The following is a 13,631-nucleotide window of genomic DNA, read 5'->3' on the forward strand; positions in this document are numbered from 1 at the left end:
TTATATTAAAATAAATTAGTCCGCCCCACCAAAGAAAAAACCTGAGTATTTGTGCCCAAAGCATTAATAAAGTACTCAAAATGTTTGAGCTCATTCAATATTATATTACTATTTAAATTTAAATTTTACATTTAACTTACATTTACTTTTAAGTTTATTTTCCAATAATTTATGATTTGTTATAATATATATTAAAATGTTTTATATTGTGTAATGCATTGTTTCACATAGATAGTGTAAGGCGTGTAAGCAGAGATGAATTCAACTTTTTTACAGCTATAGGAACTAAAAATCTGTGATCCTTGTTAATTAATCAAGTAACAATACTTCTTGCAAAATATTTTAAATATTTAATATAAATTACCTAAATCCATTTGAATTTTAAGATTATATTTTTAAATTTTTTTTTTTTATTATTACCTTCGATAACTTGAGCCATTAGTTGTGGGATTTTTTTACTTATTACTGTAGGTTTTTGGAATACATATTACCATGTATGGGATATGATTTTTATCTGTAAGAACTTGGGTAGTCAATCATTCAAAAACTAGCAATACTAAACAGTGCACGACCTCACCATACTTTTATTTTTCCGGCTATCCTATACAATCATAGATACACCTACTCTCATGCTGTGTTTACTATACCTCATAAATTATATACTATGATTAATTCATACATTCAAAAATGTAAAATCATGTGTTCTTAATGATAAATTGTTATATATGTTTATCTAATATATTCAATATCAAACGTTTCTGTTTATTATATATACAAATTTTGTTAAATAAAATATCCCAAATACAAATAAAACATTGAGATTTAAATTTACACAGTTTATGATCAGAATTTGTTTTGGATACATATATTTTAGACATTTTATTACTTTCTAAACTTTTAATACTTTATTTTGTTTTCAGAATTTGATAATTATTGCATTTTCACATTCTGACATACCTATTACAGAAATCCCCACAAAACGTTGGCAACAAAATGTATCCAATTCAATAAACAGAAAATTCTAATTAGGAAGTTAAAAACAATACATTTTTATTTTTTATTTGAATTTTTCATATAACAAATTCTAAAATAATTTTACATATAAATAAACTAGATCTTATTACACATAATTTATAAATTTATATATTACATCCACAAAGTGTATCAAGAGAATTTTCCAAAATTATAATTAAAAACAATGGTAAATACAAATGATACAACACTGCTATATATATATTTTATACACATGCGAAAAATAATTAAATAAAAAAATTCACTAAGCAACATTTAATTATAATATAGGGAGACTTTTTAAAATAATATGATATAAAGAAAATCACTCAAATTTATATAAATAATACAATACATCAATGGCGATAATATTTTAAATATATTTTTTTTAAATCTTTGGGGTTTTTAAGTTTTAAAAATAAAAACCATAATTTAACACAATTAAGTATAATAATTTCTAAGTATATGATCTATGTATTATTATTATATAATAATTTATTCTATACTATGATTATTTTTAACAGTATTATTTTTTATACATGAATATAATATTGACACAACGATCAAAAATAATTGAATACATGATCAGTTATGTAAAATTTTCTATTTAAGTATTAAAGATATTATTATATCTTCTTAAATTAATAAATAATTGAAAACCCAAATATAATGATTGGATCAATTTAATTTGAAATTGCACATAATTATCTATATAGATACTTAAATTATTTACCTTTATGAACTTGCACAATCATTTACCATAAGTATTGTGACTTATCAGTAAATTTTTAGGATTCATACCATTATAAATTATCAAAAATTAAGTACTCAAATTATGTAATAGTAAATATTTCATAATACATTTGATAATTTAGATGTTATTAATTGGTTAATTTCATTTAAATAATGATAATTAAAAAATATATAAATCGGGTCATATTATAAAATAAAGTTAAAAAAAATACATATAAATAGGAATTATTTAATTGATTAGTATATTAAATTAAATTACTTTTCTTGAAATAATTAATAGTAATTATGTAAAAAAAAAATTGTTCCTTTAATTAATATTATCATTGGAACCACATTAATATAAAAATAAGTAATTACAATATTAATAAATAATAAGTTTAAAACAAAATTAAAATTATACTTTGATAAAAATGATTACCAACATGGAAATTAACTAATTATGATAAGAAATTATTTAAAATTTTACTAAGTATTAATGAGTTGGGAACAAATATAACTTAAATATGAAAAGAAAAATACCATGCTTAATGGTGATAAATGTATAGTAAACTTAGCAAAATCTTAAAATTTTTATGATTCATGGTAAGATTAACAAAGTTAATACAATAAAAGTTTTCAGTCAAAAAACTTCTAATATTATTTACAACACTGAATAAAGTGCAAAAGAGATTACAATTTTTTCCAAGATTTTCAAAGAAATTTATCCATTGTGATATAATTCTATGCAGTGATAATAGTGATCATTGTTACTTATATGAAAATAAAATCATTGTATGTCAAGAATGATGATTATTTCTTAGTCATGTCACCCAAGAGACTAATTTTTTGTACAAGGTTTAATCTTTTTTCAATTGTAATAGATTGATCTAGCGGCAAATATGTGAGATGCTGTTCAATAATTTTTTTATCTAAACCAATAACTGGTCTTTGTATTGTATTTTCTGAACCAACAGATATGACATTGCTTATGAAATTACTCCATTGTTTCAATACTTTTCGTTCAGTTGTGGGTCGAACTTCTTCTGCTCGTTCGATCATATTTGCTATAACTGATATACCAAACTAAAAACAAATATATATATTAATAAATGAATATTATCACAATATTAAAATGTTGCATTTTTTAAATACAACTCATCTAAATTATTATTATCATCTAATAAAACTAAAAATATGTATTTACTTACAACACTTATCAAAACATAAGACAGATTTTTCATTAAGTACTCTGCAATTTGATTTAGTTCAGTGAGACATAAACAAAATATCCATTGTCTTATGTACGGCAAAAAAAGTAATAATAATTGATCTTCACTGTCTTTTGAAATTATTGTACAAATTGAAGGGCCGAAAAATACACTCCATAAGAATGATGGGTTTTTGAGATGGGGTAAAATTCTGTGCACCAGTTGCTAGTAATCAAATGAAATATACAAATAAATGTATTAATTCCATACACTCATAAATCAGAGTTATAAAAATAAACTAGAATTTGCTAGTTTAAATACTATTATATAACTTACTTTTCCTTTACGTATAGTCACATATGAAACTAAGTGATGTAAGTGGTTAGACAAGATTTCTGTTAATTCATCAATGTATTGTTGTACAGTAGGCGCTGCTTGTGCTTTGTTCCTAATTGCATAATATGTTTGTTCTATTTTCAGTAGTGGTATATACATCTGAAGAGCAATAAATTTTATATTTCAAGAACACTGTACACAAATATTTATAAAATAAAATTTAACTAACATGTTCAATTTCTAAAAGAATTTGTTTTGAATTTTTTTGGGCAACTACAGCTCGGTCTGTTGAGGATGCAGAAGAAGGTGCAAAATCATTTGTTTCTATATCAATCATCTTTCTTGGAGTTATCACACTGCCAATCTAAAAATATGTATAATACAATAATAAAATTAAAAAATAATAATAAATAATATTTAAAGTAATTGACAATTAAAAATTATTATTTTAATTTTTCAACTAGATGAAATAAAAATGTATATTAATTATTTCTAAAAGAAAAATTTTAATTCTCTTTTTTTATCTTGAATAGACTTGATGCTTAAAAAATTAAATTATTTAATTGTTTAATGAAATATGATACAAAAATTCTTATTTCGTAATTTTATATTAATAGGCATTGATATTATAAAGAAAAGGATTTATGAGGTTTAAGCTTAATTCACATTTTCATTCACCATTATTTAAAAATAGTAAATCTCTATTTGTAGTTATGATAATAAACCATTGTGCTGATAGTATAAGATTAATTTTTAAAATTAAATTATGTAGAACTTTTTTAGTAATCAATTACATTTTAAGCTTTAAAAAAAAAAAATGTTTTGATTAGAAACCTTCTTAAAATCCTAGATTGTAATAAATAATTTCTAAAATCTTTAATGTTTATTGTCATTCAGGAAACATTGGCAAAAATAACATACCAGAACTTTTCCTAAAGAATTTTCAAAGTGTAATTGTGTATATGAATTGTTAAATCTGGATTGTGTATCTGTTTGATGAAAATTACTGTTGGGTTTTGGTCCACTAGAACCATGATGACGTTTTTGATACATCTGTAAATTACAAAATATTTTGTTAAAAAATCCAAAAGTAAATATTTTTAAATATTAAGTTTAACTAAGTATTTATCATTATAAACATGTAAAATTACGAAATTAAATTTTTCTTGAAACTATCCTTTTTTTTCTTAATAACTTATTTTCTGAGAATAAACATCATATTTTTTATCAACCAAACTACAAAATTGTTGTTATTATTTATAAACTGAAATATAATAATATTTTATTATATTAGAAACTTGATTATATTATCTATTTTTAAAAGATATATATTTTGTTAGCTAATATGTATATTTTACATGTTTAAAAAAATTGAATAAACAATCAATTAAACTTAGTATTTTTTTTTTTACTAACAGTAAAATAGTAATCTTCTTCTAATGGGTTACTATTATGGAATTGTATTGTTTGTATTCCAGCTAACCAATGTTTTTCTCTCACTGTCATAAACCCAGCACCATAATCAGTAAAATCTGACTGCTCATCAAATGTGTAATTCTTCTGAAAAAAATTTGTAATAATATATCATGTATAAATAACATTTTCTTAATAACTACTAACAGCTTGATGAATTAAGAACCTAAAATTATAATTAATGATATTAAATAAGTGTAAGTTTAAATAACTTAAAAAAAAAAAAAACACACTGTATAATTTACCATTTTAGGAAAATTTTGATAAGCCATGTTATTAAATCTTTTAACATTATTTAAAAGATTTCTTGGAACGTTATTATTATTCCTTGGAAAATCTAAAATCAAAAAATAATAATTTTATTTACAAGACAAATCAGTAATTATTATTCTTAAAGCTCAGAAATTATAAAATTTAAAATCAATAAAATATGTACATAATTAATTTAAAATCTAAAAAAAAATGTGTTAAATATGTAAAAAAATAATAATTTTAACTACATATTTTATAATATTAATTATAAATATGCATTTTAAATTGTTGTCATTGAAAAAATTAGTTTTAGCTTTATTTGCTATGAATAGAGAGTTAAAGTAAAAAATGCAACTCTTAAAACTTTCAAGTCTTGACTATTATACTATAAATATTACAATTAAGGTGCTGTGGTGAGAAAAAAACTTCTAAGTCTCACCAAGAAAAATCAAATAAAAGATTAAAATTATAAAGCAAAATAAATTACTTTTTGGTACAACACGAACGTTTGATAAATTGTACTGAGGAATTTCACGTTTATAGTACTGAGAAAATGGTAAATATCCTTGGTTTACTTCTGGTACAGGATGATTGTAAGTTGGACTTACTTTTACAGCATCAATCTATGAACAATATCAAATATTAATTATATCCTTATTTAAGTACCTATTATTTTCATATCAGCAATGAAAATAAAATATTGATTGTAAATACAAAGTAATATATATGTTATAAATTGTGTACAAAGATATACAGAAACAACTATCTAGTTAACATTAAAATAGTACATAAAAAAACATGAAATACATTTAAATAAAAAATATACACATAGAGATATCAATGTTTGTTATACTTATCATTGAATAGTGTTGGGATTTTGATCCATTTCGCATTATGTATGCAATTCTTATAAGTATTTAAATTATTCATGATCAAAATTTTAATCTTTTATCATTTTTATTTTTAATGGCTTTTCTATAATACACCCCATATGTCATAAAAATATAATCCTGAAAACGTATTCATTGTAATTTTAAGTAAATTTAAATTTATTAAATCAATCTTGTTTCAAAAGTATTATTTAGAAAATATTTTAACCACATTTTAGGGTATCAAAATCCCAATTCTATTAATGTATTAAAATATTATGTTTTTTTAATAAAATAACAAATACCAATTGTCTTTCCAAATCAGCTACACTTATGGCTGATGAAATGACTTTTGGTGGAGGTTTAGTCAAAATATCATCTATATGTCCATTTACATTTACTTCTCTGAACCCAGGAGGTGCGTTGAAAACATTCTATGAAACAATGAGTTAGTTTTATGATTAATATGTTAATATACATACAAATTTAACAAATAGTGATAACTTACAATTATTAAATATATTGCAAGAGTAGTCATGCACTCATGCATGCATACATACATAAAAATAATAACCAAATACAATGCTATTATTCATTAATATTTGTATCTACGTAATAAAAGATTTTAACATTTTTAAAATGTACACACTATGAAAAGTAGTCAACACTCAGTAAAATCAAAAACCAATTATCTTTAAAAATGATCAAAACAATTTTATTGAATAAAAGATTATTTAGTTTTAATAGTAAAACTAGGACAATTACAGATAATCTATTAGATTTAATTTTAATAAAAAATATATCATACTGGAGTGACCTTATACATAAAAAAAACAACAAATAATTTTGGCTACACTAAAAAAAACAACCCACCAAAAATTATCTAATGATTTGTAAATTTATAAAAATGTGAAACATGATTGAAATTCATGTATTCATGTTATATACGTAAGGCAAAATATAAAACTTATCTGGTTACAAATAACAATCTAAAATATGCCAATCTGACATGTTCTTATATTAATTGCTGAAAATTGTTCATAGGCACTTGATATCCATTATACAAAAACTGATTTAAATAAAATTATATCTTTTGACTTTGGTTTCAATAATCAATATAAAACTGAAAAAATATTGTTTTATATATTTTATTTTGTGTATAAGTTTATTCTTTTACACACATAAGAGATTACAGAGCACTATTTCGTAAAAACTTGCATTAAAGCATTCAATTTAAAGTTTATCAAGACAAATGAGACATATGCTTTAAAAGGGACAATCTTGTTTTAAATAAAACATAATTTAATCAAATTATCAGTATGATCAAAACATCTATGCCTTTGTAACAATAAAAATTAATATTAGCAAAATATCAAATTTACAATGCAGTACTTAGGTTATTAAACTTTTAAAATAGTTTTGATTGTATTCTTAATTTGCTAAAATACGATGAAATGCTGGTTGTATAAATTGCTATTAAAAGTGTTTAATTGACTTATAATTATATTATTTAAAGTTATTTAACATAAACTGTTATAATTGAAATGTTATTATTTTATATATTAAACTGAAAAAAAGAAGTATTTATTAAGTAGTTATACACAAATTAAGTAAAAATCAACCAATCACCGAGGAAACAAATATAAAATATCTAATTTATTTAGTTAGCACAATATTTACATAGTATATAAATATTTGCTGGTTTTAATATGTATTATTTTGACAAATATCAATACATGTACATACAATATAAATATTAAATTAATATAAGTGATATATTTAATTTAAAATTAAAAAATGTTATGTATATAAATTTACACTTGCATCTAATAATTATACAATTATATTATTTAACACAAAAGAATCAAGCTTTGAATAACAGGGTTTCAGGAGTTATTACTTATAAATATCACATTGACTGCTACATGAATACCAAATCTCTATTTTTCTTATAGAACCACAAGTCAATCTATTTTTAATTATAGTAATATTTGATACATTTTTAGTGGTACATAAAATCTATCTAAGACAACTTTTATACATTTATATCATTCTAAGTGAAATTTTCTTCTCTATACAAATAAATATTCGTTAACTCATTACTAAGTCCAACGTCATGGAAAATATTCATATTCACAAATAAATGTGATTATCACAGCATACAGTTATATGGCATATAAATAATAACAAGGTGTCATTACCAGCATTCGTAAAAATACTATTATATTCTGAAACTATGCAGATGCCAGTAGTCGCAAAACAGTCAAAATGTTAATTTAAGCACATTAAATATTATACATAATTAACTAAGCACACTATTTATTACCCTAAACCAGTTTAATAACAAATAATAACCAATGGTGAAAAGGCAAACAAAATTATAAAATAAAAATAACTAGTCAATTCTTAGAGCATGCAATTATTTACTCGTGGTATAGGATTTGAGCCTTGAACTGGAATTGGTCTTCTAATTGGACCACAATTATTACTTGGTAGATTAATACCATAATTTTGATTAACAAAATTAAAATTATTTTGATATTGGAAAGGTAATGGTAAAGGCTGAAAGTAATTAATAATTAACAAATATATTAACAAAATGTATAGGCAAAATAATTTTACAGATAATTTGCAGTGGTTTACTTATATTAACATAATTATATTACCGGTACTTCATATCGGTGATTAAATGTATGTAACTGTCTTAGTTCTCTTTCTAGATCTGGTAATGATTTCAAAGACTCCGTGAATACATTTGGATCAGATGGAATCGAATTAGTTAAATAATCATTGACTTCCTATTAAAATTAAACATTTTTTAGTTAACCAAAATTAGTTTCCATTCATTATATGGTTTAATTTAAAAAAAGTATTTAATATATTGATGTTTCAAATTAAAATTAAAATATTATACAGAAAGTTAAATTGATTAATTAAGTACACGATAATAAATTTAAAAGATATAGTATACAATATGATATGTTTAAACTTTAAAATATAGATATATTGTACATAATCAATATTAAGAGGACGTTACCCGGCATTTATTATCTCCATCTTACATATGTGTAACACAGTATATCTACGATTAGCAGTTCATGTTTAGGTTTGTTGGCTTTAATATAAGAGTGAATCAACATACTATGAAACTTAATGGTAAGAACTTTATCTATGTTCATATGTTGGTTTTTTACAATAATTTTGTTTTTAAGCAAATTATGAGTATTTTTATTTAAATACATAAAATTTGATAAAAATTTAATTAATATAAAAAACCTACTCATGAACACAAATTAAGTTTTTATCATTAAATTTCATCAATTCATTTTAATATTAAAATTAACAAAGTTAAATGTGAACTATTGAGCGTAGATTTGATATGTTATGCACTTGTAAAACAAAGAACAAAATATGGATGTTGAATCCTTTTGAACATTTTTAAATCATTTATCATGTAAAATGACTAAACTTTCAAAATTAACAAAACTATTTAGTATGACAAAACTTGTATTAAAAATGATTGATTAGTAATTGCTAATTACCTACTACAACCTGAGCTCTCAACATATTATTATACATGTTTATGAAACAATGCAATATTTTTAAAATGCATTCTGAATTTGTAAACTGATAAAAATAATTTCATACATATTTGTACATTAAATAATAAAGATATAAATAGATATCAACTTAAATAAATATAAATAATATAATTTAACTTACCGGTTCATCAGGCCATTTTTTTTTACTAACTTCATCATATTGAGCATATTTTTCATGATCTGCTTCCCAATCACCATCTATAAAAATAAATATTTTACAACATAAACTAAAATTGTGGGTCAAGTTTGTACCTTGAAATCACAATATATTTAAATAATTCACAAAGTATAATATGAATTCCTTTGTGAATTAATTACTTTTAAAAAACAAAACAACTTATAACAAGTTGAAAATTTTTAAATAAAATTGAGATAAACTCTATTTTCATAAATAAAAATATGCCAAGTATAAATAGTTCCCAGTTTTTTTATAGAATAAAATAGTTTTAATATTTAATATTTGTAGATCAACAAAATTTAATATATATTTTTACTTATAAGACTATATTTTAAAATATTGAATATCTAATTTATCATATAAAATATACAATTTTTACCATATATAATATTACCTGACATATCATTCCCAAAAGTTTCATCATTAAGAGCATCATACTTGTCTTCATCATAAATTTCTTCTTCAAAATCGTCATCAAACTTTGCCTGTGTAATAACAAGTAGTTTAAAATTTAAAATAAAAATCGGATAGATTAAATATATTTAGCAAATACTTATAAAAACACTCATATTTAACTAGCTTCAACACAAGATAGCATAACATAATCATTACATTTTTTGCTTAAAAGATTTTTTATTTTATATTAAATATTATTTGTAACAAACAATTCAAGAACATGTAATTATCATTGTGACACTAAAATTATAAGCTGGTAATACTGATAATTATTTAATTTTTTTTTTATCAATAAATGTATTAACAATGTTAACGTGCAAAACAAAATTGTAACACACAGTGAAATTACATATTATGTCATCCAATTATCAAATGCATATCAATAAGATATTATTAAGATTATTAAATGTACATATTAATCATAGTTGCAACTAGACTTTATTAGACCAATATTTTTAAGCATGCACAAATTGTTAAGAATACCCAGTTTCCAAAAAACCCTTCCTCTATACCCTTTTATGTATATATTAACAATAAATTCAAATGAATATTTATGAACTATATTTAACATGAGCAAAATAAGCCAATTTTGCAAAATAAAATAGTTGTCACAACTATTTTTAACACAATTTTTTTGCCTAGTTAATTGTATTTATTTAAGTTACTGCTAGTTCAGGATAATGCCTTCTCTTTAATTATTCAAATCAATTGTCATTACTCATTACAATTATTTTCATTTGGTTGAGGGCTTTAATAAATCGAGCTAATTTGAAATAAAAGCAGAATGACTTAAAATAGATCGTCAATTTAATTTTAAGCGTTCTGAGTACATTATAATATCAAATTATTAACTATAGAATATAAGTAATAGATAATACTAGTATTAATATAAACATAAAACTATTTAAGTTTCATAGAAAAAATTAACAAAATGTTTGTAAATAACACAATTTAAAAGTTTACTTAATAACAAATTATTATAAACTTGAAAACAATATAAACACGCCCACATTCATAGGCTATCCTGTATTTTGTCATAAATAAAAAAAGATTTCATTACAATGTGTTCAAAGTTATTTTATCAGTTTATTATAATTATTTCGCCACAAACAACTACATAAACAAAACCAATTCTATACAACATTAAAAAGTTAAAGATTATTTTTGAATTATAGCTAGAAACATAATGTTGAGTTAGTAAGAAACATATACAGTAGTACAGTATAATATACAATATTTATTTATTTAGTAACTTATAAAAAGTTCATTTTTGACATAAGAAAAAGAAACACACATCTTAAAGCAAAATAAACAAAATAAATTTGTTAACTTAACTAACAATATATAAAATTTCAGAAATAAGATATTTATTTTTAATTTTTATTATATTTTCTACGGATACAAACTACTCTGAATTTGAAACACTATCTGTGCCTATATCACTAGACATATTCAATGACGAGGAATCAAAAACAAATCGAAATAGAAATCCTTATCAATAAAAAAATAACTCAATAAACAAATAAATTACTGAGGAAATATTAGAAAGTTTTTTAAAATATAATTTTATAAGTTTAAAAATAAATAAAACTAGGTATGTGGATAAATCTGTACTCAGTAGGTTAATCTTTGAAGATAATCAAAATATTTAGGTAAAGTGATCATTAAATATGGAACACAGTGAACTGAAATCATCTAACCACATTTTTTAATAATTGGTAAGTATACTCTAAAATTAATATTGATATTTATTAATAGGTATTAACATTATATTTAAATAGATAATAATTTAGTTTTAAGTTCTAAGAAAAAAATTATTCTAAATAAAATGTAAGATAAAACTATACTTGAAAGCCTGACTACAAAAACCATGCATAGTAACAAATCACCTTTATTCAATATTTAAAACACAAAACCTTCCTGTCTTAGAGCCTTTATTAAACTATAATATTTCTGAGTAAAATAACTTAATTCTGCAAACAGATTTAATTTTTGAATATATGAAATATATATAAGTAATTTGTATACACTAAAACAGTTTATGCAGTAAAATTTATTGGTTTAAAATGCTTGGGTCACGATTCAATACTAACACCATAAACTAAAGCATCGATAAAGTACTAATAAAATATATATTGCAATACTTAAGCAAAACCTGGAAATATGTGCCTTACAACTACATTCATTTCCAATCGAGTCTAGTCACAATAAGTTAGAAACAAAAATAAAAAATATTGGTAAAGGCACGGTGCTAGTATACATAGATCACTCAAACGTAATCTGCCGTTGAGTGGACAACAATGGACTTGTAAAAATCACCTGCCTCCAATCGTTCAGGGCCAGAAAAACATTTGTCTAGGCTCATAATTCTAATGTTCTATCGTTTGAAATCATAGATATACAATATTGTATCAGAACACACTGCTAAATCGAACTATAAAAATGGATAAGTTTACCTGTTGATCCGTCATAAAGTCTTCACCGTCCATGGCGAACGACGATACGTGCGTTTCTACCTTTCTGGAGGAGAAACCTGAAATATTTTGGCGTGCCGTACTCGTTTCGAATTTATATCATAGTCTTTTACAGTTTTACTAAAACGAAAAACATGCAATATAGAATTTTTTTTTTTAATTGATAAAAAATTTGATAAGGCGCAACGACGATTTGGAGGTTATATCGGCGATGTTCGGGACGGGCAATCTTCGATATAGGACGCTTGTCGTTTGTCGATTATTCGTCGACGATAGTGTCTGACGAGACAATACATCTCTAGCCAGAAAATCGATGGAAAATTATTATTTAAATATTTAATATTTAAAATTATTTAATTATTTCGTTTACGTTAACATTAATCGCTGGTAACGTTTTTCTTATCGTATATACCAAGTCATATTGATAACACACGTGTTTATTATTGTCATTAATTAAATAAATAAATTAAATTATTATAACATTCAAATTTTTCACGCATTACTGAATTAATAATGAATTTCTGACTGACTAATGACCATTAGTCATTACAATATTTGCAGTATATTATTATTACTAAAGTAAAGAATAATTATACAAAAACGGATTAAAATATTTTATTTATCATTGGTGTATTGAGTGAGTTAGGAGTTTAAGACCTTTGAAAATGTATACGGTGAAAGTATTTATAGACGGACTATGTAATAATTACATATTGGTACCTATAATCAACCACTACTTTCTATGTATATTATACTACGTGCGTCGGATATTTTAATATACAAACAACGAGGATGATAAGTGAACTCATATTAAATAATGTGATAAAAAAATATATTATAATTATTTATTACATTTGCTGTATGACATGGATATGGGCTACGAATAATTTAATTAATATTTTTTTAAATTATAAGTAAACTATCATTAGTTTTTAAGCAGTAAAAATGCTTCAATTTTCAAAGATGATTATTAGTATCAAATTGGATCTAGTTGGTAGGTACATTATAAGGTCAAAAGTAAAAAATGCTTAAAAATATTA

At 22.6% G+C, this 13,631-nt stretch overlaps 1 protein-coding gene across 1 annotated transcript; it reads right to left on the bottom strand.

The window, feature by feature from the left end:
• Positions 1–2,347: 2,347 nt before the first annotated feature.
• Positions 2,348–12,753, bottom strand: LOC112603194 (protein PAT1 homolog 1). Its single transcript, XM_025351670.1, has 14 exons — positions 12,574–12,753; positions 10,056–10,146; positions 9,605–9,681; positions 8,548–8,679; positions 8,309–8,443; positions 6,187–6,315; positions 5,500–5,635; positions 5,006–5,097; positions 4,704–4,847; positions 4,209–4,340; positions 3,517–3,651; positions 3,288–3,446; positions 2,952–3,176; positions 2,348–2,826 (listed from the first exon to the last, which is right to left on the bottom strand). Exons 1-14 carry the CDS (start codon positions 12,604–12,606, stop codon positions 2,554–2,556), a joined length of 1,893 nt encoding a protein of 630 aa, XP_025207455.1. The 5' UTR covers positions 12,607–12,753; the 3' UTR covers positions 2,348–2,553.
• Positions 12,754–13,631: the final 878 nt, after the last annotated feature.

The sequence above is a fragment of the Melanaphis sacchari genome, unplaced genomic scaffold, assembly GCF_002803265.2.
Source record: "Melanaphis sacchari strain LSU unplaced genomic scaffold, SCAv2.0 Contig9_pilon_pilon, whole genome shotgun sequence".
In the NCBI taxonomy this organism is placed as follows: domain Eukaryota; kingdom Metazoa; phylum Arthropoda; class Insecta; order Hemiptera; family Aphididae; genus Melanaphis; species Melanaphis sacchari.